The 27,398-nt window shown below is 48.6% G+C and overlaps 1 protein-coding gene across 2 annotated transcripts in view; it reads left to right on the top strand.

Annotated features, from left to right (window-relative positions):
- The window catches only part of GCN1 (GCN1 activator of EIF2AK4), a 59,018-nt gene that overhangs the window by 17,166 nt on the left and 14,454 nt on the right, over window positions 1-27,398 (top strand). For both annotated transcript variants that reach the window (XM_072802760.1, XM_072802759.1), the window contains exons 14-44: window positions 46-219; window positions 1,503-1,655; window positions 2,898-2,990; window positions 4,703-4,778; window positions 4,930-5,089; window positions 5,869-6,058; window positions 6,159-6,283; window positions 7,060-7,238; window positions 7,546-7,639; window positions 8,209-8,322; window positions 8,415-8,613; window positions 9,516-9,671; window positions 10,126-10,307; window positions 11,412-11,492; window positions 11,851-11,994; window positions 13,276-13,403; window positions 13,579-13,768; window positions 13,974-14,044; window positions 14,709-14,874; window positions 15,216-15,410; window positions 16,633-16,879; window positions 17,297-17,418; window positions 17,750-17,864; window positions 18,666-18,845; window positions 21,329-21,549; window positions 22,767-22,835; window positions 23,018-23,156; window positions 23,244-23,440; window positions 23,638-23,780; window positions 25,068-25,185; window positions 25,297-25,512. In XM_072802760.1, the coding sequence (XP_072658861.1) occupies window positions 46-219; window positions 1,503-1,655; window positions 2,898-2,990; window positions 4,703-4,778; window positions 4,930-5,089; window positions 5,869-6,058; window positions 6,159-6,283; window positions 7,060-7,238; window positions 7,546-7,639; window positions 8,209-8,322; window positions 8,415-8,613; window positions 9,516-9,671; window positions 10,126-10,307; window positions 11,412-11,492; window positions 11,851-11,994; window positions 13,276-13,403; window positions 13,579-13,768; window positions 13,974-14,044; window positions 14,709-14,874; window positions 15,216-15,410; window positions 16,633-16,879; window positions 17,297-17,418; window positions 17,750-17,864; window positions 18,666-18,845; window positions 21,329-21,549; window positions 22,767-22,835; window positions 23,018-23,156; window positions 23,244-23,440; window positions 23,638-23,780; window positions 25,068-25,185; window positions 25,297-25,512 (4,637 nt within the window). The remainder of the gene's footprint in view (window positions 1-45; window positions 220-1,502; window positions 1,656-2,897; window positions 2,991-4,702; window positions 4,779-4,929; window positions 5,090-5,868; window positions 6,059-6,158; window positions 6,284-7,059; window positions 7,239-7,545; window positions 7,640-8,208; window positions 8,323-8,414; window positions 8,614-9,515; window positions 9,672-10,125; window positions 10,308-11,411; window positions 11,493-11,850; window positions 11,995-13,275; window positions 13,404-13,578; window positions 13,769-13,973; window positions 14,045-14,708; window positions 14,875-15,215; window positions 15,411-16,632; window positions 16,880-17,296; window positions 17,419-17,749; window positions 17,865-18,665; window positions 18,846-21,328; window positions 21,550-22,766; window positions 22,836-23,017; window positions 23,157-23,243; window positions 23,441-23,637; window positions 23,781-25,067; window positions 25,186-25,296; window positions 25,513-27,398) is intronic.

The following is a 27,398-nucleotide window of genomic DNA, read 5'->3' as shown; positions in this document are numbered from 1 at the left end:
GGGCCTGAGATGCTGAACTGACCAGACTTCTACTTCTTGCCTTAGTTCACGAAGGCACCTTGGTGCATGCCGTCTCTGTCCTGGCTCTCTGGTGTAACCGGTTTACCACAGAAGTGCCCAAGAAGCTCACCGAATGGTTTAAGAAAGCCTTCAGCCTTAAGACCTCCACCTCTGCAGTGAGGCATGCCTACTTGCAGTGCATGTTGGCCTGCTTCCGAGGTGAGATGCCTTCCCTGCAGGGGTGACTGCGTCTTCTGGGCATCCTCACCATCCCAGGCCTTCCCTTGGTGGCCCAGCTTACTTGGCATCACTTCTCTTTGAGTTTCGGGCAGCATCGGGCTTAGTCATCCATAAAGCCTGGAATCAGTGCCCAATCTTCACAACCGACTCCAGCTTCTCCCCTTTATCAGACCTTTAAGTCACAAAGCTTTATTTGGAGAGGGTCTGGAACTAGATTGTGTCACTATATTATCTGGGGTCATGGGGAAGTGATTGATTGCAAGAGGCCTGATTCAAAAGGACCAGCTTCATAGAAACTTGACTTTTGACTTACTAAAAACCAACCACTGCCCTTTCTTCAGGTTGACAAACCTGTCATTTGAGTGTGGGCATCCACCTCTTTCCTAAGCAAAGCTAGAGGAAACTTTCCAATCTGCTTAGGAACTTGATCTCCACCTTTGAGATAGGCTTGTACTTCTTTAAAAAAAAGAGAAAAGAAAAGAAAGTACACTTCTGATGAACTGTGTTTAAAGAAACATCTAAGAGAGTCCAGAACTGCTGATTCCACAGAAGGGTATCCCTTCTCTACAGTGCCTGTTTGTCAATTTGCAGTTCTGCTGCATTGATCAATCTTGATTTTTAGATTGAGTTCTAGATAGCAGAGACTTGGTTTAAACTAGGCTCTTCAGTTTGAGATGTTTCTGCTTGATGCTTTTAAAATATACATGATATAAAATAAGCCTTTAAATATTTTTTGGTTTCAAATCCATGACCTCTTCCAAATGAAATATGTTTAGTAGTTAAGAAAACATGGATTTAGCTATAGTTTTAATAGATTTCCAAAATATTTTTTCAGTTGTTTTTTAATTTTTTTAATTTTTTTATTTTTTCAGTTATTAAGTGGGTTTAGTTTGTAGGTCAGCAGATTGGTTCTGGTTTTGGAATTTGGATCGGGAACTTGTCTGGTACTGGGGAAGAGCCCCAGACAGAAATTGGTAGGTGTGCAGTGCCCCTGGCTCTCCCTGAACCAGCTGTTTGGCCTTGGGCATCTTTTTTAACTTCTCTTGGTCTGTTTTCTTACGCATCAAATGAACAGCTGGACTGTTGGATTTGTAAGGATCCTTCTAGCTGTAACATGGTTGGTTCTCTTTCTCCTACTTCACAGCATTTGACAAGGTGAAGCATTTTAGTCAACCAATTCAGATGTGAATGGATAACTCCTTTCTTGAGTAAGCTTGTCACCCCTGATAGTGTTTTGTAAGGTGCTAGTCCTCTCTCCACAGGTGACACACTATTGCAGGCCTTGGACTTGCTGCCTCTGCTCATCCAGACAGTGGAGAAGGCAGCCTCCCAAAGCACTCAGGTTCCCACTGTCACCGAAGGGGCCGCTGCAGCCTTGCTGCTCTCAAAGCTTTCTGTGGCTGACTCACAGGCTGGTAAGGGTCTGGACTTGTTCCCCGTGGTAGCAGATGAGGCTTCATTCAGAGTCCCCGGGAGGAGTGTTTTGATGTTTAGAATTTGACAGGATTGGTGTGGTCACTACCACACTGCCTCGGCCATGGTGCCCCTTGTCATCTGCAGGGATGAGCCTCAGGGTCACACTTGGACGTGGGAATATAGCCAGGGGACTCTTGTCACTGTCCTCCTTTGCTCTGTTGCTCTAGTGCTCTAGGATGGGGGTTTGTATATAATGCCCAGACTGGCCTGGGTTTAGTATAGTGGGGCATTTTTTAATTGATTATACCTTTCTAGGGAGTAACTTGAAAAGCTTCCCCTTAGCTAATCTTCTAGCCCTAAGTTCCCATCTCTGGCTAGTATTACCATTTACTGTCCAGAAACAGTCAATATGTAATCGACCAACACCAGGTAGTGTTCTGTGTATATGCCATATTAAGTACTGAACACTCCTTGGACAAGAGTCCTAGTCAGTGCAACCCAAAGAGCTTTCTCTTTCTTTCTGTGGCCACCTGGTATTCTATGTCTGCTTTAGTCATACTCTGCCTGCACATGGACGTGAACTTACTTCCATGGTTGGAAGTGGAGTTCAGCTCTGGTCATGTTTCATCAGGTGCCTTGGCAGGGAGGCAAAGATGAACATGACCAGGCTTTAATTTTAAGCTGCTTTACTCCAGTGGGAGAGAGGAGATGCAAAAATATTTCTGTAGTTATAAGACAATATACCTCCTTAGGGCAGTTTTGAAGGAGGGATTGCTCTTAGTTTAGGTGTTGGCTATCAAGAAAGGCTTCATGGAGGGAGCATTTGGACGAGGGCCCTGAAGGCTAGGAAGGATTTCACCAACTGGAAGGGAACAGCCCAGGATGCGTTCAGACTAGCCTCCAGCAGGGAAGGCACCATGTGTGAACATCAAGTATCGCAGCCCGCCACCTGGAGTAGGTGGGAATTCCAGGTGGGAAATGCTTGCCTGGTCTCCTGTAGGCAGCAGAGAACCACTGAAAGTTTACATATAGGCAATGATACCGGAAGGATGGGTTAGTTTGCAGGACTGGGAGGGGAGACAGTTAGCCTAGGAGTGATGTATACATGCTGGGGGAGCCCTACTGCCTACTGCAGAAGAGGGTCTGTCAATGTAGCTGGCCCCAGTATCTTCAGGCAGGAGGGGACCAACCGTGATGGGCGGAGTGAGCTATATCAGGGAGTGACCTTTTGTTTCTTGCAGAGGCCAAACTCGGTGGTTTCTGGCAGCTGATTGTAGATGAAAAGAAGCAGATTTTCACTTCTGAGAAATTTTTGCTCATGGCTTCAGAGGATGGTGAGTTACTTAGTTGAACGTACTTGAACTTGAGATTGGGCCTGTGTCCCTCTGGTGGGTCTTCAGAGAGGACCCTTCCTGAGTGCCTGTAACCTTAGCAGTCAGCTCTGCAAAAACCCGGGTCAGAGTGCTGTGGTCAGCTACTGTGTCATAGGCTGCTGTGGGAATGAACACACATGGAACACACACGCATTGTGTGGCATGGAAGCTGAGAAGTGGGGGAGTGGGTAGATTTGTGGAAACAGAGCACTAATGGTTGCGGGGCTGCGATGTTAGGTGTAATTATAGCTGATTGGGTAATTGGTGCTGTCTTGGAGGTTTTCTTATATTACAAGACAGCTGAAAAGCTCTGGTGGAGTGTGGCTGGCTGCACTCCCCCACTAGGAGACACAAAACTACTGGTTTCTCTCCTGGCAGAGAAGGAACAGTTGATCTTTAAGTGTATGTTTAAAATTCTAGGTTGCCTTAGGGGTGTCTGCTGCTAATCGGTGATTTGAAAAGTCTTTTGACTCACAAATCACAACATCCTATTAATGAACTAAAACTGTTAGTCACTTCCTGATTTAGGAAAAAAAATTAGTTCTTGTATAGGAAATACAGTCACATAATTCAAAGAATAAAAGATCCAAGAAGGCCTATGTTGAAAATCATACCCCCGCTTTGATCTCTGGCCACCTAGTATCCCTGGCCATGGATAACCAGTTGTATTAGCTTCTGTATATCCTTAGTATTTTATAATTCATACCAGCAGATAACTTTTTGTGTTAGTTCTTTACCTTTTTTTTACACAAATGGTAATATGCCTGCTATATGCATTGTAGACTTGGTAGTCATTCTACTTCAGTATGCATGTGTCCTCATTTTTTTTTGGAACTGCATAGTAATTTTAAATTAATTAGAATAAAATGTATCTTTTTCATTAGTACAAAATACATTGTCCGCAAAAAAGGAACTTCAGATGAGCTGTAATTTTACATGCAGTGTTAATCACATGTACATTTTAGTGTTAATTCTTCAGGACTTTCCAGTTCTTTTTGGATGTATTCTATATATGTTTTTTAAGATTTTACTTATTTATTTGAGAAGGAGTGTGCACGCATGGGGTGAGAGCAGAGGGAGAGGGAGAGAGAGAGAGAGAGAGAGAGAAGCTCCAGCAGACTCCCTGCTGGGTGCGGAGCTCTAGATGGGGCTTGACCTCATGACCCTGAGATCACGATCTGAGCCAAACGCTTAACCAGCTGAGCCACACAGGTGCTCTAGATGTGTTCTATGATTTAGAAACCCTTCCAGGGGGATCCCTGGGTGGCTCAGCAGTTTAGTGCCTGCCTTTGGCCCAGGGCACGATCCTGGAGTCCTGGGATTGAGTCCCACGTCAGGCTCCCGGCATGGAGCCTGCTTCTCCCTCCTCCTGTGTCTCTGCCTCTCTCTCTATGTCTATTATAAATAAATAAAATGAAATAAATAAGTCTTTAAAAAAAAACAAAAACACTTCCAGGGCAGCCCTTGTGGCTTAGCGGTTTAGCACCGCCTTCAGTCTGGGGTGTGATCCTGGGGACCCGGGATTGAGTCCCATGTAGGCTCCCTGCATGGAGCCTGCTTCTTCCTCTGCCTGTGTCTCTGCCTCTCTCTCTCTGTGTCTCTCATGAATAAATAAATAAAAATCTTTTAAAAAAATAAATAAAAACACTTCCACTGTTTGTCTCCCTTCCCAGCCCTGTGTACCGTGTTACAGTTGACGGAGAGGCTTTTCCTTGACCACCCACATAGATTCACAGGCAACAAAGTTCAGTACGTGAAATTTGTTTACCTTTCCTTTTGGGTCAAGTGGGGCAAACCGTGGCAAAAGCCTGCGAAATAGTGGTGTGTGCAGGGTGGGAGGGCTGGCTGTGGAGAGCCCCACGCTCACCCTCCCCAGGATGCTGTATTCTTGTGCTTGCAGGCAGTACCACCGGGCTCTGGTGGCCGTGCTCCTGAGCCGCACCTGGCGCGTGCGCAGGCAAGCCCAGCACACAGTCCGGAAGCTGCTGTCCTCTCTTGGGGGCTTTAAACTGGCGTTTGGGCTTCTGGAGGAGCTGAAGGCTGTCCTCAGTTCTCATAAGGTGAGGGTATCTGGGGTCCAGAACTAGGGCTTGCTGACACGGTTAGCTAATCACCCCAGTTATTGAGGGAGTTTGGCTGGTCTCTTCCTGGGCTATTCTCACTCAGATATCATGTGATGCCAGAATCTTCTGCCCTGCCCTTGAGCTCTGATAACATCTTGTTTCACAGAATTCCTTTTTTTTTTTTCCCCTGAGGTGCTTTTCTTTCTTCCCATGTGTTGTGACATGTAGTTCAACCTTTTTATTCTTGAGTGATGAAATAACACTTTGTTTTTGAAGCACTTAATGATTTTTAGAGCATTTGCTACCCATTCTTTCCTTTGTTTTTTTTTTTCACCTTGCTATTAAAAGGCAGATAGACTAAATACACTTATTCTATATGAGTTGTCCAGGGTTCTGGCAGCTGAAATGACTTGGCAGGGCTCCCAGTCAGTGGGTGGCAGAAATGACCCCAAAGACCTGGTCCCTTTTCATTGTTCCCTAATCGCTCTTGAGGGATGTGGGCCAGTGACAGACTTGTGGTCTCTGACTGGGTCTCCTGGACCAGCTTCTGTGGCTGCTTTTCCCCCTATGGGCTTCTTAGGTACCAAGTCACATGTATTTCCTCCTTCCAGGCACATCTCCCAGCCTGTGGGGAGCCAGGCATCAGCCTCCACTCTAGTGGGAGCTCCCGAGAACAGCATGTGTGAAAGGCAGCTGTGTTCCTGGCATCTGTGTCCCTTGTGTCCCCAGTTAGCACAGGGCTCTGCGCAGCAGTCTCATGAGTTGTTTCCTTATAGGTGCTACCCTTAGAGGCTCTGGTGACAGATGCTGGGGAGGTAACTGAGGCAGGCAGGGCCTACATACCCCCGAGGGTCCTGCAGGAAGCTCTTTGTGTCATCTCCGGGGTGCCAGGACTGGAGGGTGACGTCACCAACACCGAGCAGCTGGCCCAGGAGATGCTGATCATCTCACACCACCCGTCATTAGGTTTGTGCCAGGGACACTTGCAGGAGGGCCAGGGACTCTATTGGGCAGGAGATAAGGGCAGGCCAGGCAAGAGGCCTCAAATTGCTCCACTTCCCTGCAGTGGCAGTGCAGTCAGGACTCTGGCCGGCGCTCCTTACCAGGATGAAGATTGACCTGGAAGCTTTCATCACCAGGCACCTGGATCAGATCATCCCTAGGATCACCACACAGAGTCCCCTGAACCAGGTGACTGGCATGTGGACTAATTTTGGCCTCAGGTTCAGTGTGTCAGAGGGAGGCTTCAATGAAATTGAAATAGGTGCAGGTGTTGTAAAATGTGGTCTTGGAATTCTTGGGTTGCAAGTGACAGAAAATGCAAAGTGGTTTAAGCATAAGGAGGGGCTTCCTGCTGCTTCTGACTGCTGAGTCACAGGGTATGACTGGCCCCCATGGTGCTGGCTATAGAACGCTATAGGTGGTGTCTTTCTTGCTTTCCTTCTCTTTGTCTCTGGCATTTGTGTCTCCTCTCTGCTCTCCATGAGGGGGGCTCTATTCTCCAGCAGTCTCCTCCTCTCTGGTAGTGGGACAGCTGACACTTCCAGGCTTATAGCTCGTACCCCATCACCTGCAGTGGAAAAAGCTTGCATTTTCCAGTCATTTCAACTGGCATGGGGGCTCACTACCCTCATTGACCTGGCTTGGGCCCTGTGCTATTTCTGAGCCTGTCCTTTTGGTCAAAGTCACATGCCCACCTCCGGAAAAGGTAGGAGCAGTTCCACCTGCACCACAGAGATTGAGGGTAGAGGGGTAGTATGAAACCCAGTCAGGATGCTGGTGCCACAAGCTGGGAAATGCTTGGGGAGAAGGCAGGCACACACTGCAGCTGTCTACTGTGGCGGGCAGTGCTCAGAATAGGCAGGGGCAAGAAGAGGAGCCTGTAGCTGGGAGCATTAGGCATGGTAGGACCCCTCTCCAGTGCCAGCCTATGGCACACCCTGACTGAGTTGGTGTTTGTCTGACAGTCTTCCATGAATGCCATGGGCTCCCTCTCCATCCTGTCCCCGGACCGGGTCCTCCCACAGCTCATTAGCACCATCACTGCTTCTGTCCAGAACCCTGCGCTCTGCCAGGTGACACGGGAAGAGTTTGCCATTATGCAGACCCCTGCCGGGGAGCTGTATGACAAATCTATTATCCAGAGGTGAGTCCCCATTTGTGGATTCAGTTGCCCTAAGCCTTGGTTTTCTTACCTGTAAGAGAAAGAGGTGTCTTTTATAGGGTTAAGGAATAAATGTTTTAAGGAATAAATCAGATCGCTTATTCGTTATTGGACAAGTATTGCTCTGTTCCAGGCACATGCTTAAGCCTGGGATACAAGAGCACGTCAAGTATCTAGCACTTTGCTGGTGCATGCAACTTCAAAGCCAGCTGAGGTTTCACTGCTGGCAGGAGACAGGAGGACCTATTGGCTGTTTGGAGCTGGCTGATCACCTGCTTTGATGTTTCAGTGCCCAGCAGGACAGTATAAAGAAGGCCAACATGAAGCGAGAGAATAAAGCTTATTCCTTCAAGGAGCAGATCATCGAGCTGGAGCTCAAGGAGGTGAGTGCAAAGAAGGGTAGCTGCTGAGCTTGGTGGCCTCAGCCTGGCGACTTTCTGTGCTTCGTGTATACAGTTCCCTGGGGTCATCCTGAGGTCCATGCACACTCTTTTGAACCCTCCACCAGTCCTGGGTTCCCCTACCAATGGAGGTGCTCAGTAAATGCTTGTTGAATGAATGAGTGATTTCTTGGCCTTTTCCAGGCTGCAGCTTATACTGGGGGAGAGCATCTGTTGGAGGGAGGCTAAGGTTTAGATTCTGAAGCCGCATGATTAGCATACCATTTCCAGCACATTGAGGGACTTCTCATTTTTCTCACATATAAAAGGCTCTTCTTGCCTTTGTCAATTGAGAATCCAGTAAGAAATTACTTCTCTACTGCTGTCTCCATCCTCTGGAAACCAGGTGGCTGTGGACTCTGTGGGAGGTCAGGGAGGCCATATGGTGGTTTGTAGGCCCAGGTCATAGACTTACAGCCGGCTTGGTGCCAATTGGACTGATCTTGCCCTGCTTTGTGGTAGGCAGGGAGGTCTATTCCAGGAGATGGAATTGGTTTGCTCATTGCCTTTAGGAGATAAAGAAGAAGAAAGGCATAAAAGAGGAAGTGCAGCTGACCAGTAAGCAGAAGGAGATGCTGCAGGCCCAGCTGGACAAGGAGGCGCAGATCCGGAGGCGGCTGCAAGAGGTGAGGGGCTGCTGCCACCACAGGCTGAGCTTGCTCCTCACTGTCTGGAGCAGGCCCTGCTGACCTGCCTACCGGGCCAACTCTGCTTGCAGCTGGACGGTGAGCTGGAGGCGGCGTTGGGCCTGCTGGACACCATCCTGGCCAAGAACCCATCTGGCCTGACCCAGTATATCCCAGTTTTGGTCGACTCTTTCCTGCCTTTGTTGAAATCTCCCCTGGCTGCTCCCAGGATCAAGAACCCTTTCCTGTCCTTGGCTGCCTGCGTCATGCCCCCTAGGCTCAAGGCTTTGGGTCAGTTCTTGTTTGCTGGTTTTGGGCATGGCCCTGGGCAGGTTGGGAGGGGGGGCAGGAGGTGCACCTGAGTGCTTATGGGGAGTAGGGAGTGGTCTAGGCATCGACTTCTGTGCCCATCTGGAAACAGTCTTGGAACCCCAGGCTGCAGATCCCTAGGAGCCACATAGAGCTGCCTCCTCCCTCATGTTTCACATCTGCTGTGCCTTCACTCTGAGTACGAAGTTTTAGATACTAATCAGTGTGATCTGTCTGTAAGTTTTCAAACTAAGGAGTCAGAAATTAAGTGGTAACGGGGTTGGTTTGGTACCATGTGGCCAGTTGGTGCAGCCCAGAGCTCCTGGTGCAGCCCCATCTCAGTGATGGGAGGTCCCTGTGGCCCTTAGCGTTTGGTTAACTACGGAGATACACAGACTAGGTGGGGCAGCCGGGCACTGCGATGGCCTCACTTTGGTGGGGTAATGGCATTAAGCAGACTTCATAGCTTGAAGGGTATGTTCCTAGGTATGAGGCTAGAATCTAGTTCAGAGTGGAAAAATTAGTTGGTACTTAATGGAGCCTCCTGAAACTGTTACTGACTGGCTGGGTTTATTACATGGAAGATGGGAGCTCCAGGTGACAAGTAGAGCTTATACCCTTAGCTAAACAACCCTGGGTGGCTCATACTTTTAATTTCTTAGCATAAGGACAGTTCCTGCCTGCCTACCTGCACTGTTCCCCGCCCAGTGCTGTCATGAAGATGAAATGAGATATCAGGTTGAGGACGTTTTGGCATAGCAGAATTAATTCCTTTAAGTCAGAGAGATGAGGCATCTCTGCTTGGGGGTCCCTGGTTTGTGCCCAGGCCAGAGTCCGTGTCCTTGCATTGGTCATCCCCTTTGGGTTCCTTCTCTTGGACACAGGCACTTTGGTGAGCCATGTGACTCTACGCTTGCTGAAGCCAGAGTGTGCCCTGGATAAGTCATGGTGCCAGGAAGAGCTGTCGGTGGCTGTGAAGAGGGCGGTGACCCTGCTGCATAGCCACACCATCACCAGCAGGGTGGGCAAGGGTGAGCCAGGTAAGGAACAGGGCAAGTAAAGGCAGTGTGTGTGCTCATTCAAGCCTGTGAGTCTCAGTGTCCCTCCAAGGCTTTCTGAGGCTGTGGCCTTGGGCAAGTCACTTCTGTTCCTGGCCTTCATTTCCTCCTCTGAAAAGGGTTGGGAGGATGGTGGAATTTCTGAGTCCTGGTATTCTGAGTCACTGTGACCCCCACTGAGAGTTTGCTTCTCCTCACTGGGATCTACCTGTGTCTTTTAATTCTCTCCTCCTGGAACTGAGCAGTGTTTGGGGTAGGAGTAAGATTCAGAGCTGGGCTGCTGGCTATTGTCCCTGTTATCATACTTTGTGTTCCTGGGCATCAGAAAGGGTCTCCAGCCTCCTTCACCCCTGACCCCACTCACCTGGAGGATGGAAACTCAGGCCGCAGCTTCTGTAGATGCCTGCAAGATTGTGTCTGCTTCTTGCCCTCACAGATGCTGCGCCCCTGTCTGCGCCAGCCTTCTCCTTAGTGTTCCCATTTTTAAAGATGGTGCTGACTGAGCTGCCCCACAATAGCGAGGAAGAGGAGGAGCGCATGGCCCAGATTCTTCAGATCCTCACCATCCATGCCCAGCTGAGGGCCTCACCCAGCCATCCCCCTGGGCGTGTGGACGAGGTTGGCAGAGGAGCTCGGCTCCACCCTTGGTTTGAGTGGGGTCAGGGAGGCAGGGGCCCTCCATATGTCCTGGACCATCAGCATTTCTGGCAGGGTAGTGGAGTGTGTGCATGTATTTATAGCAGCAGTCATTGGTAAGGAGAACCCAGATGTTCTCTTTAGTGTAGCACTCACAGCCTCAAAGCAGCTTACAGGTTTCCTGAAAGTTTCTGACCTAGAGACATTGAAGGATTTTAAATCAATTTATTGTGTTAGTTTTTTTTTTTTTTTTTTATATAACTCAGAAGATAATAGTGATCACTCTTCCTTTGACTTGCTTGTGGTTATGGGATTGGACCTCATTCACTGAAGGATTTCCTTCATAGATTGTATTCTGAAAACGTGCCAAATTCGTGCATGTGTTTAAAAATTCCATGAACACGAAAGCAGGGGGAAAAAAAGGAAATATTGCTCCACACAGTAAGGCATAGGTGGATTGCCCTGCTTCTTTCATATGACTGTATATTCTGGTTTCCTCTCATGCTTCATGGACTGTGTAGGGCTCTATGCTCTGAGTACACCATGTTTTATTTAATAAGTTTTTACCTATTGATAGGTATTTTAAGATTGTTTCCAACTTCTCCCTAATTTGAACAGCACTGTGGTGTGCGTCCTTGTCCACACATGCCCCACTGTGCACCCATGTGAGCACTCTACAGGACACATTCTTGGGTGTGGAGTTACTAGATTATGGAGCATGTTCTGAACTCACCAAGAGTTCCTGTCTCTCCATACCTAATGCAGCCTCAGATAGTAATTAATCTTGCCAACAAAAGGGAAAAAGATAGTATCCCGTTTTATTTTGTTTCTCTCCTACTTTCAAGGTAAGCATCCCTGTGTTTAGGGGCCATCTGTATTTCACTGTCTGTGAGTTTCAAATATGTTTCAGAATGTACTTGTTCAGAATCCCTGAAGCTGGTGTGGCTAACTGGAATTGGCTCCCATGGAGTTAGTGGTTAGCCTGACAGGGTTCCCTGCGGGGAGAGGATGCTGCTGCTCATGCTGCCAGGCGTTGTTACATACCTCCCAGAGCCTCACCCTGACTTATGTGCTGTTCTCTTTTAGAATGGCCCGGAGCTGCTGCCTCGAGTGGCCATGCTGCGCCTTCTGACTTGGGTGATCGGGACGGGCTCTCCCCGCCTGCAGGTGATCTGGTTTTCAGCTGGCTATTGCTGCACCTGAGTTTGTGAGCTTGATCTCTGGTCCTAGCACTTGGTGGTGTTGAGTCCTTGTTATCTTTCTCAGCCCTCACTTTTCTATTTGAGCTAAAGGGCTGCTTTTGAGAGAGCCAGCCTGGACATTCTCAGGTAGTGAGGGGTTTTGCTTGGGACCTGCCACTGTCCTGGGCTGGAGCAGGGGGCTTGTCTCCACTAGGGCTTCAGGGTAGGCATTCTCAGTTCAGATCCCTCTCTGGGTTCTTCCATCCATCACCCAGCCCCATGTCTGGCCCCATAAAAGTCAATAATTTGGTGAACTGAGCTTAGTGCATCAATGTCCTCCTTAGGTTCTGGCTTCAGACACCCTGACCACCCTGTGTGCCAGCAGCAGTGGCGAGGATGGCTGTGCCTTCGCAGAGCAGGAGGAGGTAGATGTGCTGCTCTGTGCCTTGCAGTCCCCTTGTGCCAGCGTGCGGGACACTGCGCTCCGGGTGCGTTCCCCCTCTCTTGCAGGACCACTGTGGTATTCCTCTTCCCTCAGTGCAGGTGTTTGAACTGTATGAGACATTCCTTCAAATGATAGAGGAGATGTCTCACATTTGCACTTGTGTATCCTGGAGACAAAGGGAAAAAGTCATGGAGTGGGTCAGGATCATTCTAGGAAGGGGGATGATGAAGCAGTTGTCACAATGTATCACTGGCTATTTTTGAATTTACCTTGGAAGACTTTATGTGATTTTTTTTTTTTTTTGAGAGGGAGTGGGTGGGGTGGAGGCCGAGGGAGAGGGGGAGAGAGAATCTTAAGCAGTCTCCATGCTCAGCCCAGAGTCGAACACAAGGCTCGATCTCACCACCCTGAGATCATGGCCTGAGCCAAAATCAGGAGTTGGCTATTTAACCAACTGAGTCACGCAGGTGCCCTGGCTTCACTAGTTTTCTAAAATGAATGTGGTCTCTTGGTTCTTTTATAGATAGATCAATGATCAACTAAGAGGATTAGTTTGTTTTTTCAACCTATCACCTTATACTTGGCTTTTCTTAGTGCTTTTGGATCAAAAAAGCATACTCTCCTTGAAGTATGAGACAGGGCTTCCCAAATGCCTGTCTTCAGCCCCATGCTATTGATCTGTGACAGAGTTTTCACTGGCTCTTGGCAAAATGTGGAAAACAATAGCAATGTGAATTTTTCTTGAAGACCAAGGGAATGTCCTTTTTCTGAGGTTTTGTCTTACACATTGAAAGTTTTTATTATTTTTCTTTTAAAGATTTTATTTGAGAGAGCATGAGCGGGGGGGAGGGGAGGAGGAGCCTGATGTAGGGCTTGATCCTAGGACTCTGGGACCATGACCTGAGCCAAAGGCAGATGCTTAACCGACTGAGCCACCCAGCCACCCCACATTGAGAGGTTTTAAATTTTATGTTAAAAAAGATTCTACCACCATCATCTCACAAAGGAAAAGCTGTGGGAGAAGCCAGAGCAGCTAATGAGTTGAATTGATGCGTGGTACTGGTAGTGCTGTCCAATGATGCTTTCTGTAATGATGGGAATATTTAATATCTGTGCTGATCAGTGTGGTAGCCACTAGCCAATGTATGGCTGTCGAGAACTTAAAATGTGGCTGGTGTGACTGAGGAACTTAGAGTTAATTAAGACCTACGTGTGGCTGGTGGCTATGTCTTGGCTAGTACAGCGTTAGAGGAAGGTGAAGAGACAGGTCAGAGGCTCTTACAAAAAGTCAGACCTCACTGAGTTCCATCTCACCCCCTTTCAGGGGCTGATGGAACTCCACATGGTATTGCCAGCGCCTGATACTGATGAGAAGAATGGCCTGAATCTTTTGCGGAGGCTCTGGGTGGTCAAGTTTGATAAGGAGGAGGAGATCCGGAAGCTGGCCGAGAGGTGGGAGCCACTAGAAGATTTTGTTTTTTTTTTCCAGTTCTATCCTCTCTCCACTTATGAAAAACTGGCCCCAGAGTGCTTAGCCAACAATAAGAGAAGGACCAGATGGCTGGGTTTGGCAGGGTGGGTGCCACAGATCCTTTTCTGACTAGTCCCTGCCTCTGGTCTCCTATAGGCTCTGGTCGACAATGGGCTTAGATCTGCAGCCAGACCTCTGCTCCTTGCTAATCGATGATGTCATCTATCATGAGGCAGCTGTGAGGCAGGCCGGAGCCGAAGCCCTCTCCCAAGCTGTGGCCCGGTACCAGCGGCAGGCGGCAGAGGTCATGGGCAGACTTATGGAGATTTACCAGGAGAAGCTCTATGTGAGTGGCCTGCGCACCCTGCTGCAGGCTGGGCTACGGGAGGGTAGGTTGGACTCTGCTTGGCCTCCAACATGCTTTGTTAGAACTCACTGTGGCCTAGGGTGGCTGTGACTGATCTCCTACCTCACATAACAAGCAAAGTACTAGCTCACATAGCTCGGCTGGGGAGAGCACTGCAGTGCATTTATCAACCTGTCTGTTGCAGCGGCCTCCCCCAGTGCTGGATGCCTTGGGACGAGTTATCTCCGAATCTCCTCCAGATCAGTGGGAAGCCAGGTACAGTAACAGCTGTTGCAGTCTTGTTCCACTCAGAGCTTTCTCAGATACCACAGATTGGCTGGGCTGGGTGCTGAGAGGAGATAGTGTGGAGTCATGGGACAGTGGAAGGAAAGGGCAAGACCTCCCTCTGAGTCAGAGAGACCTGAATTCAAGTCCTGGCTCCTCTTGGGCTAGCCAAGTGATATTGGGTGTGTTTCTTCTTTTTCTTGGGCCTGGTTCCTCAGAGATCCTTGGGGACCTTTTTACTGTTCTGTAGCTGAAAAAGATAGTAGTACTTTGTCTTTGTAGAGTATGCTCACAGTCAAGTGACTTCACATTTGATTCTTTTACCTCTTTACCCTCCTGAGCCTGCCCTGGAGGTAGAAGGGTAAGCATTACACTCACATGTGGGGAAACAGAGGCAGAGCTGGTCCTTGCCCAAAGTCACCCTTGTAGGAGGTAAACTCTGGGCAGATGGCAGGTCTCTATTTGACAAATGGGTGTTTGAGGCCATGGTGTAGATTGGTGGGTAAACACGAGGCAATGGGCTCTGTACTGGTTCTGTACCTCAGAGGGAGCTGGTGCAAACTCCCTTTCCTTGTGGCATACTGGGATAGATTCCATCAGCAGAGGAGGCCCCTGGTCAGCTCTCACCGCCTGACATATCCCCCCTTCTTCCCAGGTGTGGCTTGGCTCTGGCCCTCAACAAGCTCTCCCAGTGTTTGGACAGCTCTCAGGTGAAGCCTCTCTTCCAGTTTTTTGTCCCTGATGCTCTCAATGACCGAAACCCAGATGTCCGGAAGTGTATGTTAGATGCAGCCCTTTCGACACTCAACACCCATGGGAAGGTGAGAGATCTCAGCCAGTCGAGGGGTGGGTTCAGCAGGCTGGGCCAGGATAGGAGGCGGGACTGAGTGGTGGGACTTAGTGAGGTTGAGTGCCAGGAGGCCTGGCTGGGTACTGGCCCCCATGGAAAATTTCATTTCTTTTTTTTTGAGCCAGAAAGACCCAAAAGGCTGTTAAATTCTTGTAAGTCTGCTGCGTTGCTGCCAGAAAATTGGGAAACCCGCTGGCATTGTTGGGCTGCCAGTCCCAAGCCAGACTTGGGGTTCATCCTCAGGCAGAAACTGTCATCCCTGATGCAGCGTGTAGAGTTGACATGAGGCTTTGGGTGGGCTTGGCTTTTCAGGAGAATGTCAACTCGTTGCTGCCAGTGTTTGAGGAGTTTCTGAAGAATGCGCCCAACGATGCCAGCTATGATGCTGTGAGGCAGAGTGTAGTGGTCCTCATGGGCTCTCTGGCTAAGCATCTGGACAAGAGTGACCCCAAAGTGAAGCCCATCGTTGCCAAGCTCATCGCTGCTCTCTCTACCCCCTCCCAACAGGTACCTGCCTCCTGGCCTGGGGCCCACAAGCCAGTTGGGGAATTGAGACAGACTGCATGTGTGTAGTGGGATACTAGGGCCCAGTTGGGTATCAGGGCCCCGGAGGCCTAGTTCTCAGCAAGGAGTCATCCTCTTTCTTGGGGCAGCCTGGTTTATACTGAAGAGCACCCCTGGAGAAGGAGTTACTTTGCTCTAGTAGATTTCCTAAGTACTTTGATTTTTTTCCTACTTATTTACTAATAATCTCTTTTTGCACTTAGAATAAACCCAGCACTAGGGATAGCAAGATTAAAAAAAAAAGACAGCTCCCTCTGCTGAGCTTTCTCTGACCCTCTGTGTGTTCCTTTTTTTTTTCTTTTAAGGTTTTATTTATTTATTTATGAGAGACACAGAGAGAGAGAGAGGCAGAGACACAGGCAGAGGGAGAAGCAGGCTCCATGCAGGGAGCCCGATGTGGGACTTGATTTTGGGACTCCAGAATCACGCCCTGGGCGGAAGGCAGGCGCTAAACCTCTAAGCCACCCAGGTGTCCCTCTCTGTGTGTTCCTTACACATTTCAGGGGCTTTCTAATGTGGACTGTAAGCATAGTGCAAGGATTGTTGTTTTCTTTTTTGAAAAACGTGTGTGTGTGCGTGTGTGTGTGTGTATTTTTCCCCCCTAAAGTGACTTGCATTTTGGGTCACCCATAGTATTTCAAATGTAGGTTCACAAAACTGTGGTCAAGTAAATTTGAAAACTCACCTGCAAAGGATCTGCCTGGGCCTCTGGCAGCACAATGCTTTGCTGTATACTCTCTTGTTGAGCTTAATGAACTGTGGTTGGAAGGCAGAACTGGTGCAGCCTTTGGATACCACTCAGTTTGGGCCTCGCCCTGTAAGGCAAGGCTGAATTCCCTGTGCCTTTGACAAGAACACTGAGAGACTCAGGCCATTTTTAAGAAGGCGCAGTCACGCACTTCTCTCTAGATCTTTCTATGTGAGTGTGCCTTCCTGGAGTTTTCTGTCATCTGACTAGGCCTCACAGATCAAGTGTGCCCCCTGATGGAGCCCGTGTCATCCACGGGCACCTAACACTGTTTGCTTGTCTGATGCCTTGTGTTGTCTGACAGGCAGTGGCTGAGATGGGGCTTGGGGACATCTAGTGGTGAGGCACTGCATAGGACTGTGGCAGCCCCCAGGAGTGGCTGTGGTTGAGCTGCAACAAGGCAGGCCCCTCCCATAGGTCCAGGAATCCGTGGCCAGCTGCTTACCACCTCTCGTGCCAGCCATCAAAGAGGACGCAGGAGGGATGATCCAGAGGCTGATGCAGCAGCTGCTGGAGTCAGACAAGTACGCAGAGCGCAAAGGGGCCGCCTACGGACTGGCAGGCCTGGTGAAAGGCCTGGGCATCCTCTCGCTAAAGCAGCAGGAGATGATGGCAGCGCTGACTGATGCCATCCAGGATAAGAAGAACTTCCGCCGGCGAGAAGGTGAGTGTCTCTGAGCTTGGGGCTGCCCAGGTTGGGAAGTCAGTCCCCACAGCTTCCAGAGGAAGGAATCTGGCCTTTCCTTCCCCACTGAAGGCCTGGTGTTTGTGTGTGTCCTGTCGAGGGGGCAGTTTGTGTAACCCATTTCATCCCGTCCTTGCTCCTGTAGCCTGGACTTTATTTCTTACTCAGCTTTGAGACCATCCGCTGAGACAGAATTGGCCTTACTAGCTGTTAGTGCCACGAAGTGACAGACACTGCCCTGTTCTCTCCTCCTTCCTGCTCAGCCACATCCATGCTCTTGGGGAGGTAGAGGGTGCTGTAGTCCCACAACTGCCTTGAGAGGAGGAGATGGCAGGGAGTTTATCCTGTGGCTGCCTCCAGAGCACAATCTGTTTCCACCTGTTCCTCCACCCCCAGGAGCCCTCTTTGCCTTTGAGATGCTGTGCACCATGCTGGGGAAGCTCTTCGAGCCGTATGTGGTTCATGTGCTGCCCCATCTGCTGCTGTGCTTCGGAGATGGGAACCAGTATGTGCGTGAGGTAAGTCCTGAGGCTGCATGTGAGACCTGCTGCCAGCTGGGGCCGCCAGTGCCTGTGAGTCTCCGCCCAAGGTCTGAGGAGATGGGAGGGCCCACTGCTGGGAACCCCCCCTCCCCCCCAGACGTCAGTTACTGGTATGGACTCCTCCAATTTCCAGTAAAGTATTGAAGCTTTGTAAGATGAGGAACTCTCCTCAGCTATGTCTGTACACAGGGTCTGACACAGGAGACCTCTAGTCAGTGTTGGTTGCCAGGAGGAACATTCGATCTAAATCAGCCTTGACCGTTTCTTGGGCAAGGAGGCCCCTGAACACCTTTTCTCCTCCCTTGAGGCTGCAGATGATTGTGCCAAAGCTGTGATGAGCAACCTGAGTGCTCACGGGGTGAAGCTGGTGCTCCCCTCCTTACTGGCTGCCTTGGAGGAGGAATCCTGGAGAACCAAAGCTGGTAAGGCTGCTCCCCTTTGGTGTCTGTGTCCCAACCTCCTTTTCTGAAGACTGCCCTTGCAGGGATCAAGAGAGCCATCCAGGGATCTTGTCCCGTGTATGTGTGCTCCCCAGCCCACAGACAAGGCTGAGACCCTCAGAGTAATCAGGCAGCTTCAATAGCTTGTGTGCTTTCATACAAAGAACAGGCCTCTCGTGGGAACTGTAGCCCTAAGTGAGGAGGTCCTAGAGCTTTAAAGTTAGTTTGTGGCAACTTCTGTGACTTTAAAGCCCCCCCCCCCAAGTCCCTTTTTAAAAATAGAATCTTCTCTGGCATCCTAATATGCAAAACAGATACAAGTGGAGCTGTTTTGGTTTGGTCAGGGTCAACATCGGGGCCCTCCCACTTGGTCCTTCCTCCCCCTCAGGCCTTCAGGCTCCACCCTGCAGTTTGAAAAATCACAGCTCTAAATGAGTTTCTTCATATATGTATAAAGAAACTAGACTAGAGTAATTCAGTGCATTGGCCTTGGGTCATTGCCAGGACTCAGCCAGGTCTTCCCTGATCCTGGTCTTACCTCTTTCCCCTACTCCCCTACATCACCTTGCATCACACCCAGAATCTCATGGCTCAGCAGGCCTTGGGAGCATTGTGCTCACTCTGCTGGAGGGCACCCACCCCTACTTACTTACTTACTGGGGCCTGTTTCAGCACAGTCTGCAGAGGAGCCGGCTGGTTGTCCCTTGGCCTGGCAGCCAGCACAAGTGGCTCCCTGGCCTATGCTTAGTGATCTCATGCTGGGCCTGTGTCTCTTGTCTCCAGGGTCAGTGGAGCTGCTTGGGGCAATGGCGTACTGTGCTCCCAAGCAGCTGTCATCCTGCCTGCCCAACATCGTGCCCAAGCTCACGGAGGTACTCACTGACTCCCACGTCAAAGTGCAGAAGGCTGGACAGCAGGCATTAAGGCAGATTGGTTCCGTCATCAGGAACCCAGAGATCCTAGGTATGCTTCTCCCATGAGCACACTGGCTATGGCTTCTTCTCCCATTCCTGGACACTGCAGGAAATGTGTGCATTCAGCAAAGATTTTTGCCCTCTAAAGATAGATTCACATTGAAATAACCTTGAAATTCTGGGATAATAACCTCTAATTTCTAAGATAATTAGTGGGAAGTAGTTTGGAAGCAGTTTTGCCGCTGGTCCCTGGAGCATTCATCATTGACTGTACAGATAGGGAAACTGAGTCATCAGCTCAGCTGAGCTTGGCTCCCAGGGAACCCTGCGCACTCAGCTGAGCCCTGAGGTCAAGAGAAATGAGTGACATGCTCTGGACCACATCAGTATCAAATGTTTTTTGAGAACTTTCTATTCTGTCTCATTCCAGAAGACGTGATAGAGGAGAAGCTTAGGGAAGGGTTAGTCCTCTATGCTCTGTAGTGTGGTTTCTGATGGAGTGATGGCAGGAGACTTGATTTCTAGAAACAAAACCCAGCTACTATCTCACCCAGCATATCACTTGTTAAATGTTAAACATCAGGGTGGGACATAGGTGATTGTTCACTGTACTTAGGATGTTACCAGACTTATTTTCATTCAGAAAACAGTATTTGTGATTTGTGTGTTTTTGTTTTGCAAGAGATGAATAGGTATCCTTGGGTTTTGTTTTTCCGCAATGTCCAGCAGCCTGGGGGATTCCTAGGGCTTAATGCAGTCTCAGTCTCTATCAGATGAGGGGAAGTGCTTGCATTTTTGGAAATCCAGCATGGGTCTTTTTTTTTTTTTAACTGAGATATGATTTGCATAGTGTTAAAGACACTTTTAAAAAATTTATACAATTCAATGGGTTTTTTTGTATATTCACAAAATTACATAAATGTCACCACTGTCTAGTTCTGGGGCATTTTCTTCACCCCAGAAAGAAACCCCATACCTCTTCTTTCCCTTCCCTTCCTCTGGGCCCTGACAATCACTAATCTGCTTTCTGTTTGGGCTTGCCTGTTGCAGATACTTCATGTGGTAGGATCATTTTTGGCTAGTTTCTTGAGCTTTAGCATCATGTTTTCAGGGTTCATCCATATTGTAGCATGGGTCATTTCTTTATTTCTTTTTATGGCCCAATAATCCATCATATAGATAGACCACATTTTGTTTATCAAGTCATCTGTTGATGGACATTTGGGTTGTTTCCACTTATTGGTTGCTCAGAATAATGCTGCTGTGAACATTTGTATATGAGTGGTTATTTTATTTTATTTTGTTTTATTATTTATTTATTTTATTTTATTTCATTATTTTATTTTATTTATTTTTTTATTTTATTTTATTGTATTTTTTATTCATGAGAGAGAGAGAGAGAGGGAGGGAGAGGCAGAGACACAGGGAGAGGGAGAGGCAGGCTCCATGCAGGGAGTCCAATGTGGGACTTGATCCCGGATCTCCAGGATCAGGCCCTGGGCTGATGGCAGTGCTAAACCGCTGAGCCACCCGGGCTGCCCTGAGTGGTTTTTTAAATGTGTTTAGGTCTCTTGGTTGGACCCCTAGGAATGGAAATTGCTGGGTCCTGGTATGGTAACTGCCTGCCTTTCTGAGGAGCTGCTAGACTGTTTTCCAAAGCAACTGGATCATTTGACATTCCCAGTAGCAATGTGTGAGAGTTCCCAAGGCTGGCACTGTTACTGTCTGTCTTTTTGGTTATAGCCACCCTAGTGGGTGTGAAGTGGCATCTCAGTGTTGTTTTGATTTGCATTTCCCTAATGACTAATGATGTTGAATGTCTTTTGTTTTTTTGTGGGCTTATTGGCCATTTGCATATCTTCTTTGGAGAACTGTTAAAATCTTTTGTCCATTTTTTACTTGAGTTATTAGTTTTTTTTTTTAGTTATTGACTAGCATGGGTCTTTATAGTGGCTGAATTCCCTGGGCTTGTGGAAAAGAGAAGCCATGTATTTCTCTTGGCAATTATTTTGCTAGGCTGATGGTGCTGACTTGGAGAGCTTGTTTTATGTGGGTTTAACTGCTCTGAGCATCGTGTGCTTCATTGCTACCACTGGCCCAGCAGCCTTTGGTGTCTCAAAACAGTATTTTTGCAAAACCACTTTGTGCTGCCATTTCCATGAGGAGGCACGTGGTATCTGAGCAGTGTTCCCATGGAGGCTCAGTACTGTGGCTGTGGCTCGGTGCCCACTGAAGGTCACCCCCCAGTTGTCTTGCAAGATCAGGCTGCACAGTGCAAAGGGGTAATGGCTATACCTTCTTCCTAGTTGAGCAAGGATTGCTCTTTGCAAGCAGATTGGCTTCCAGTTTTAGTATATGTGCTACCGAAGCAAGCATAGCAGACTGGCTTCCACAGCTGGTGACTTGGGGGGCTCCAAGGAGGGGTGTCCCCAGATTCCCTTCTCTTCTGACTGCCTGTAGTTCTGGGGACCTGGCAGCTTTGCCACACCTGAGACTTGTGTAAACTAGCCTCCCTCTTGTTTGGACATGCAGCCATTGCCCCAGTCCTGCTGGATGCCCTGACGGACCCCTCCAGGAAGACCCAGAAATGCTTGCAGACTCTGCTGGATACCAAGTTTGTCCACTTCATTGATGCCCCATCCCTGGCCCTCATCATGCCCATTGTCCAGAGAGCCTTCCAGGACCGTTCCACGGACACGCGGAAGATGGCAGCCCAGATTATTGGCAACATGTACTCCCTGACAGACCAGAAGGTAGCGGCCCAACTGGGGCTGGTGTAGGACAGACCAGTAGATGCTGGTTCAGGGCACAGAATCTCTGCCCACAGCAGACACAGGGCTATAGGCTTTTGGTCCCTGATTATGTTTAGAGGAAGAAGACCATTTTGGGGTAGAGGGTAGAAAACTAGGCTCTCTGGGCATCTTATAGAGCACTGTGGTTGAAGTTCTTACTAGCTCAGCCACCAGATGAGGCCATCCTTGGGCTCTTTTACAGATTGAGGAGGAGGAAAGGCCCAGCCGTGCCCTATGTTGGCAACATGGCTGCTGTTTTGACTGCTTGCAGTTCTCTTGTCACAAGCATTTGCTTCTATAAGCCTCCAAATTAGAGGAAATTAGGCTAGTTTGGGACGTTTACTTTGTTTACTCTATCCCAAGGGTTTACATGTGTGAGCTCACGGTCTCCCACAGCCATGCTTTGCTTGCTGAGGCTATGGGCATAAGAGGTAAAGTAGGCAAGTGATGTCAATCCTGGAGAATTTAGGAAATGGGAAAATTGCTAAAACAAATGATTGTATACATAGTTCCAACACTAAAACAATTATTACTCACGTTTTTTATTGCATATAAAAATTATATTCCTGAACATAAGCTTATTTTTAAGTTACAATGATTTATTCACAAAAATGGTTTTTAATAGTTCTTTAATATTCTAACAAGTTTATCTACCATAACTTACATAATCCTTTTGTTGGTCATATACCGTCCAAGGTTTTCTGCTATTTTAAATGATGCTTCAGGGAACATAAGGTTTTTTCTATATTTAAAACTGTTGCCTAAACCCAAATGCTATACCAAGAGACATAAACCTTTTAGGGTGAGAATGGGAAGATGATAACATTGTTCTGAAAGGGAAGTGCCAGAAATGATTTCCTAGATTCCAGAGGTGAGGTGGGCCTTGGTTCTGAGACAAGGGCAAGAGGAGGAAGAGCACTGATCTCTAGCTGAGGGTTTTTTTTCAGCATATGAAGGGTGGGCCTCAGGTCCCTTGTCGTTTCCCAGGCAGTCACGGGGGCCTCCAGGGAACCAGTCAGGGGGGGTTCCTCACCAGGTGCTCTTCCCTGCTGGCCCTGTGAGCGGCCCTACTGAGCTTTCCTTGTCAGCAGAGTGAGGAGGTCAGGGTCCATGGTGGAACCAGTTCCAGAGGAAGCAGGAGCCAGGCTTCTACCAGGTCACCTTTCGTATTGTTGCAGGACTTGGCTCCTTACCTACCAAGCGTGACGCCTGGCCTGAAAGCCTCCCTTTTGGACCCTGTACCTGAGGTGAGGCTGGGGGTATTTTAGTCTACTCCTCAGAAGATTGATTCCTGAGAATTCCCAATAAGGTGCTTTTGTGCCTGTCTGGTAGAAGGAAAGAGACCGAGGGGCCTCTCCCTACTCCTGCATGAGCCCCTCGTTTTGAAATGCTGCAACTCCTATGGCCCTGGCTCTTGGCTCCCTGACAGGTACGGACAGTGTCTGCAAAGGCCCTTGGGGCTATGGTGAAGGGCATGGGGGAGTCGTGCTTTGAGGACTTGCTACCGTGGCTGATGGAGACGCTGACCTATGAGCAGAGCTCCGTGGATCGCTCAGGCGCTGCACAAGGTGAGGCCAGGGCAGGCCCAGGGACCAAATTGGGAATGCCATCTAGGGGCCCTCAGATCCAGTGGGTCACTCCTCCTTTTGTTGCAGGGTTGGCCGAGGTCATGGCTGGCTTGGGGGTGGAGAAGTTGGAGAAGCTGATGCCAGAAATTGTGGCTACAGCCAGCAAAGTCGACATTGCACCCCACGTCCGAGATGGCTATATCATGATGTTCAACTACCTGCCTATCACCTTCGGGGACAAGTTCACTCCTTACGTGGGGCCCATCATCCCCTGTATCCTCAAAGTAGGCACCAGGGACTAGGCCAAGGGTAGCATTACTGAATGGGGCAGGATGCACGTGCTCTCCTTGGAGTCAGGGCTCCCTGCCAGCTGGGACTGGGTGGCCAGAATCCTCATCCTACTCTTCAGGAGGTCCCATTTCCTTTGGGTCTGGTGCCTTGGGGGAGGCAGCCATGGCTGACCCACCCTCTGTGTGTACAGGCTCTTGCTGATGAGAATGAATTTGTGCGTGACACCGCCCTGCGTGCAGGCCAGAGGGTCATCTCCATGTATGCCGAGACGGCCATCGCCCTGCTGCTGCCCCAGCTGGAGCAAGGCCTCTTTGACGATCTCTGGAGAATAAGGTAAGGCCTCGAGCAGAAAGATCCAGCGGCTCTAGCTTTGTGTTTTGGGAATTCTGATTAAGAAATGAGGAGGAAAATGTTGCCAGGAACTCTCAACTTCTCTAGATTCTTGCTCTTAGCCATTCAGTAACTCTCCAGTTCTGTGTAACAGTGTCTCTATCCTGATTCTCTTTTGAAAAGTTTGCTCTACTTAGTGCTTCAGTTTGTATTAGAACCTTAAACATGAATGCTCTTTAATCTGAAAATTTAACTTAGAAGTTGATTCTTAGACATTGATTCTAAGGACAGATTTGGTCAGGCACGTAAAGATTTATGTAGAAGGATGCTTGTTGCAGTATACTTTATCATTCAAAAAATTGAAAGTTGGTTTTAAAAAAGCCAGCCTATTCACATGGTGAGCTTTTATTCAGCCACTACAAGAAATGGTATAAGAAGACCACATTAGCTGACGCAGGAAGTGTGGGCCACAGCCCAGTGCCTGTGGTGCAGGCCCACTTCCCACATTGGATGGGAGGGACTGTGCATGTCTCTTAGATAGTGACTTGTATGGAGTGTCACCAGAGTGTCGGGGTGGCTGCCTTGGTAGGGGGAGTTTGGGTGGTTGGTTATTATTATTATTTTTTAAATTTTATTTATTCATGAGAGACACACAGAGAGAGACAGAGACATAGATAGGCAGAGGGAGAAGCAGGCTCCATGCAGGAAGCTCGATGTGGGATTCGATTCTAGGACTCCGGGATCACTCCCTGAGCCACAGGCAGATGCTCAACTGCTGAGCCACTCAGGCATTCCATGGGTGGTTGTTTACACTCACTTTCTTTGTGTTTTTCTGTGGTTTTTGATTCTTTGCTTTGAATAGCACTATTATTTTTGCAGTTATTAAAAACAATAAACCTAATGTAATTTGAAGAGAAATGTAGTTTATCCTTCTAGGCCTCCCCTTACATGTCCAGTTCTAATGACCAGCACTCCTGGTTTCCTGTTAATGCTTTCTTATGTACCCTCCATCTCTCTTCTTTCTAACTTTATTACAGAAATGTTCACATATGTTTTCTAAAAATGTTTTTCCCATTATTAAAATATGTTCATTAGTAGTAAACTTAGGAAGAAAATAAAGTGGGAAAGTGCAAAGAGATGAAAATTATCTGTAACTTCCCTCATTCCAAGATAATGACCAGGAATATTTTGGGTGCGCTTCTTTCCAGCGCCTTTTTTGGCCAGGGTTCCATTGTTCCTCTGAGACTGCCCATTGTGGTGCTGTGACTCTGTTCTTGGCATCCTCCTCAGGTTCAGCTCTGTTCAGCTTCTGGGGGATCTGCTGTTCCATATCTCCGGGGTCACTGGGAAGATGACCACAGAAACTGCTTCTGAAGATGATAACTTTGGAACTGCCCAGTCCAACAAGGTGTGTACCTTGGGTTGGTTTTCTGCTTTTGGTGATGGTAGGGATGTGCTCTGGCACTCATGCTGTGGAGGTTCACTGCCCTGTGTTCTCCCTTCTTTTCTATTGCTGCAGGCTATCATTACTGCCCTGGGTGTAGATCGACGGAACCGAGTGCTGGCAGGGCTATACATGGGCCGCTCAGACACCCAGCTGGTTGTACGGCAGGCATCCTTGCACGTCTGGAAGATTGTGGTCTCTAATACCCCCCGTACCTTGCGTGAGATCCTTCCCACCCTCTTTGGGCTGCTGCTGGGTTTCTTGGCTAGCACGTGTGCAGATAAGAGAACTGTAAGTTTCTGGACATTGCTTCTGAACCAGCATCAGAGGCTAGGGTGCCTAGGGCCACCCCATATCTAAGAGGAGAGCATTTATTTATTTACGTAGTCATTCAATGGTTACTCTTAAAAATGAAACAGCCAGGGATCCCTGGGTGGCGCAGCGGTTTAGCGCCTGCCTTTGGCCCAGGGCGCGATCCTGGAGACCTGGGATCGAATCCCATGTCGGGCTCCCGGTGCATGGAGCCTGCTTCTCCTTCTGCCTGTGTCTCTGCCTCTCTCTCTCTCTCTCTCTGTGTGTGACTATCATAAAAAAAAAAAAAAAAAAAAAAAGAAACAGCCAGATATTTTGCCTGCAAGATGGATTTATTCAGGAATAGCAGAGAATTGCAGTTTGGGAAATGTAAGCCTTGGCAAAACTATAGGCAACTCTGCTGAACAAAGGAGTGATACATTCTCTTATAGAGGGAAAGGGGCCGTCAGGAGGGCTGTTGTAAACAAAAAGGTCTGTTGGCGGAAACTGGGAGATTGAAGATTAGTGGCTGTTCATTGGCTGAGTTGTGATAGTCTCTCATTGGCTGGGCTCTTGCTGGCAGAGGAGAAAATCTTCCTTCGTCCTGCTGGCCCAGTAAAGTATGTTTCTTCCTGTTCAGTCTGCAAGGTTCATCTTTTCCTGTTGTGTCTGAGTTGATGAAGAGCGGTAGGGTGTGGGAGTGTCCCATTCTGGGTTCCTGGCTCCCACTTTTTTAAATAAAGATTTATTCATTTGGTAGAGAGTGCGCACATACATACATGCATGCATGAGCGCATGGAGGGATGGCAGAGGGGGAGGGAGAGAGAAACTTCAGACTTTGCACTCAGTGCTTAGCTCATCAGGGTTCCAGTGCCAGGCTTGATATCATGACCCTGAGATCAGGACCTGAGCTGAAACCAAGAGTCAGATGCCTGACTGTGCTACCAAGGCACCCCTCCTGACTCCATTCTGAAGGAGGTTTCCTTTTATTAATTTTCCCACAACAAATATTTATTAAGCACCTACTCTGTGCTAAGCAGGGGCCTAAAACTTGGGGATATGATGGGGAAGAAAGGCAGACTTAGCCTCATGAGCTATACTCTGATAGAGGAGGTAGATGTTAATCAGCTCATCACACAAACAGATGTAAATGCAGCTATAGCAAATGCATGAGTGCCACAGATGCATATAATGGGCCTCTGACCAGCTGGGGGACAGGAGAAACTGCTCAGGAGAAATGATTCGTAAGGATAGAAAATGGGTAAGCACTAACCTGGTGAGGTCGTGTGAAAGTCAATTCCACACCAGGGGGAGAAGGCTTTAGATGTAAGGGTAGGATGTGCAGAAGCCATCAGTAGAGGCTGGACAGGGGCTGCTGGGTCTAGAGTGAGAAACTGAGGCAAGTGTATGAGCTGGGGCTGACCTAGGTGGGGGTGGGGCCAAGCATATTCTATGGTTGGGAAGACAGGCCCAGCCTGGGCTCGTGATTGCTTCTCCCAATCCCCTCTGACCCACTTCCAGCCCCATCCCTGGCAAGCAAACTACGCATTGGCTCTAAAGAAGGGTTTGCATAAGGCCTCAGAGGAGATGGATTTGTTTTTTCCTTAAAAGCATTTGTGTCCAGTTCATTTCCCCTTGGGCAACAGTGCAGAATGAAGTGACTTCTAGGCTGTGGTTATCAGTTTAGGGAAGCTGGCTCTTGATCAGGCATCATATGATGAGTTTTCTGTTCATATATAAGGTGCTGGCTCTTGCGTTAGGTTGTGTAGGTATGTGTGACACAAAGAAATAATTGTGTTTTTTTAATGTTTTGCAAGCACTCTGGTGGCTCTTCAGGGCCAAGAGCATTTGGGGAAGTTGTGAGTGACTCAGATAAAATCTAGGAG

Source organism: Canis lupus, chromosome 27, assembly GCF_048164855.1.
Source record: "Canis lupus baileyi chromosome 27, mCanLup2.hap1, whole genome shotgun sequence".
Classification (NCBI taxonomy): domain Eukaryota; kingdom Metazoa; phylum Chordata; class Mammalia; order Carnivora; family Canidae; genus Canis; species Canis lupus.
Note: the sequence above shows the minus strand (reverse complement) of the source record. Positions and strands in the feature narration are given on the sequence as shown.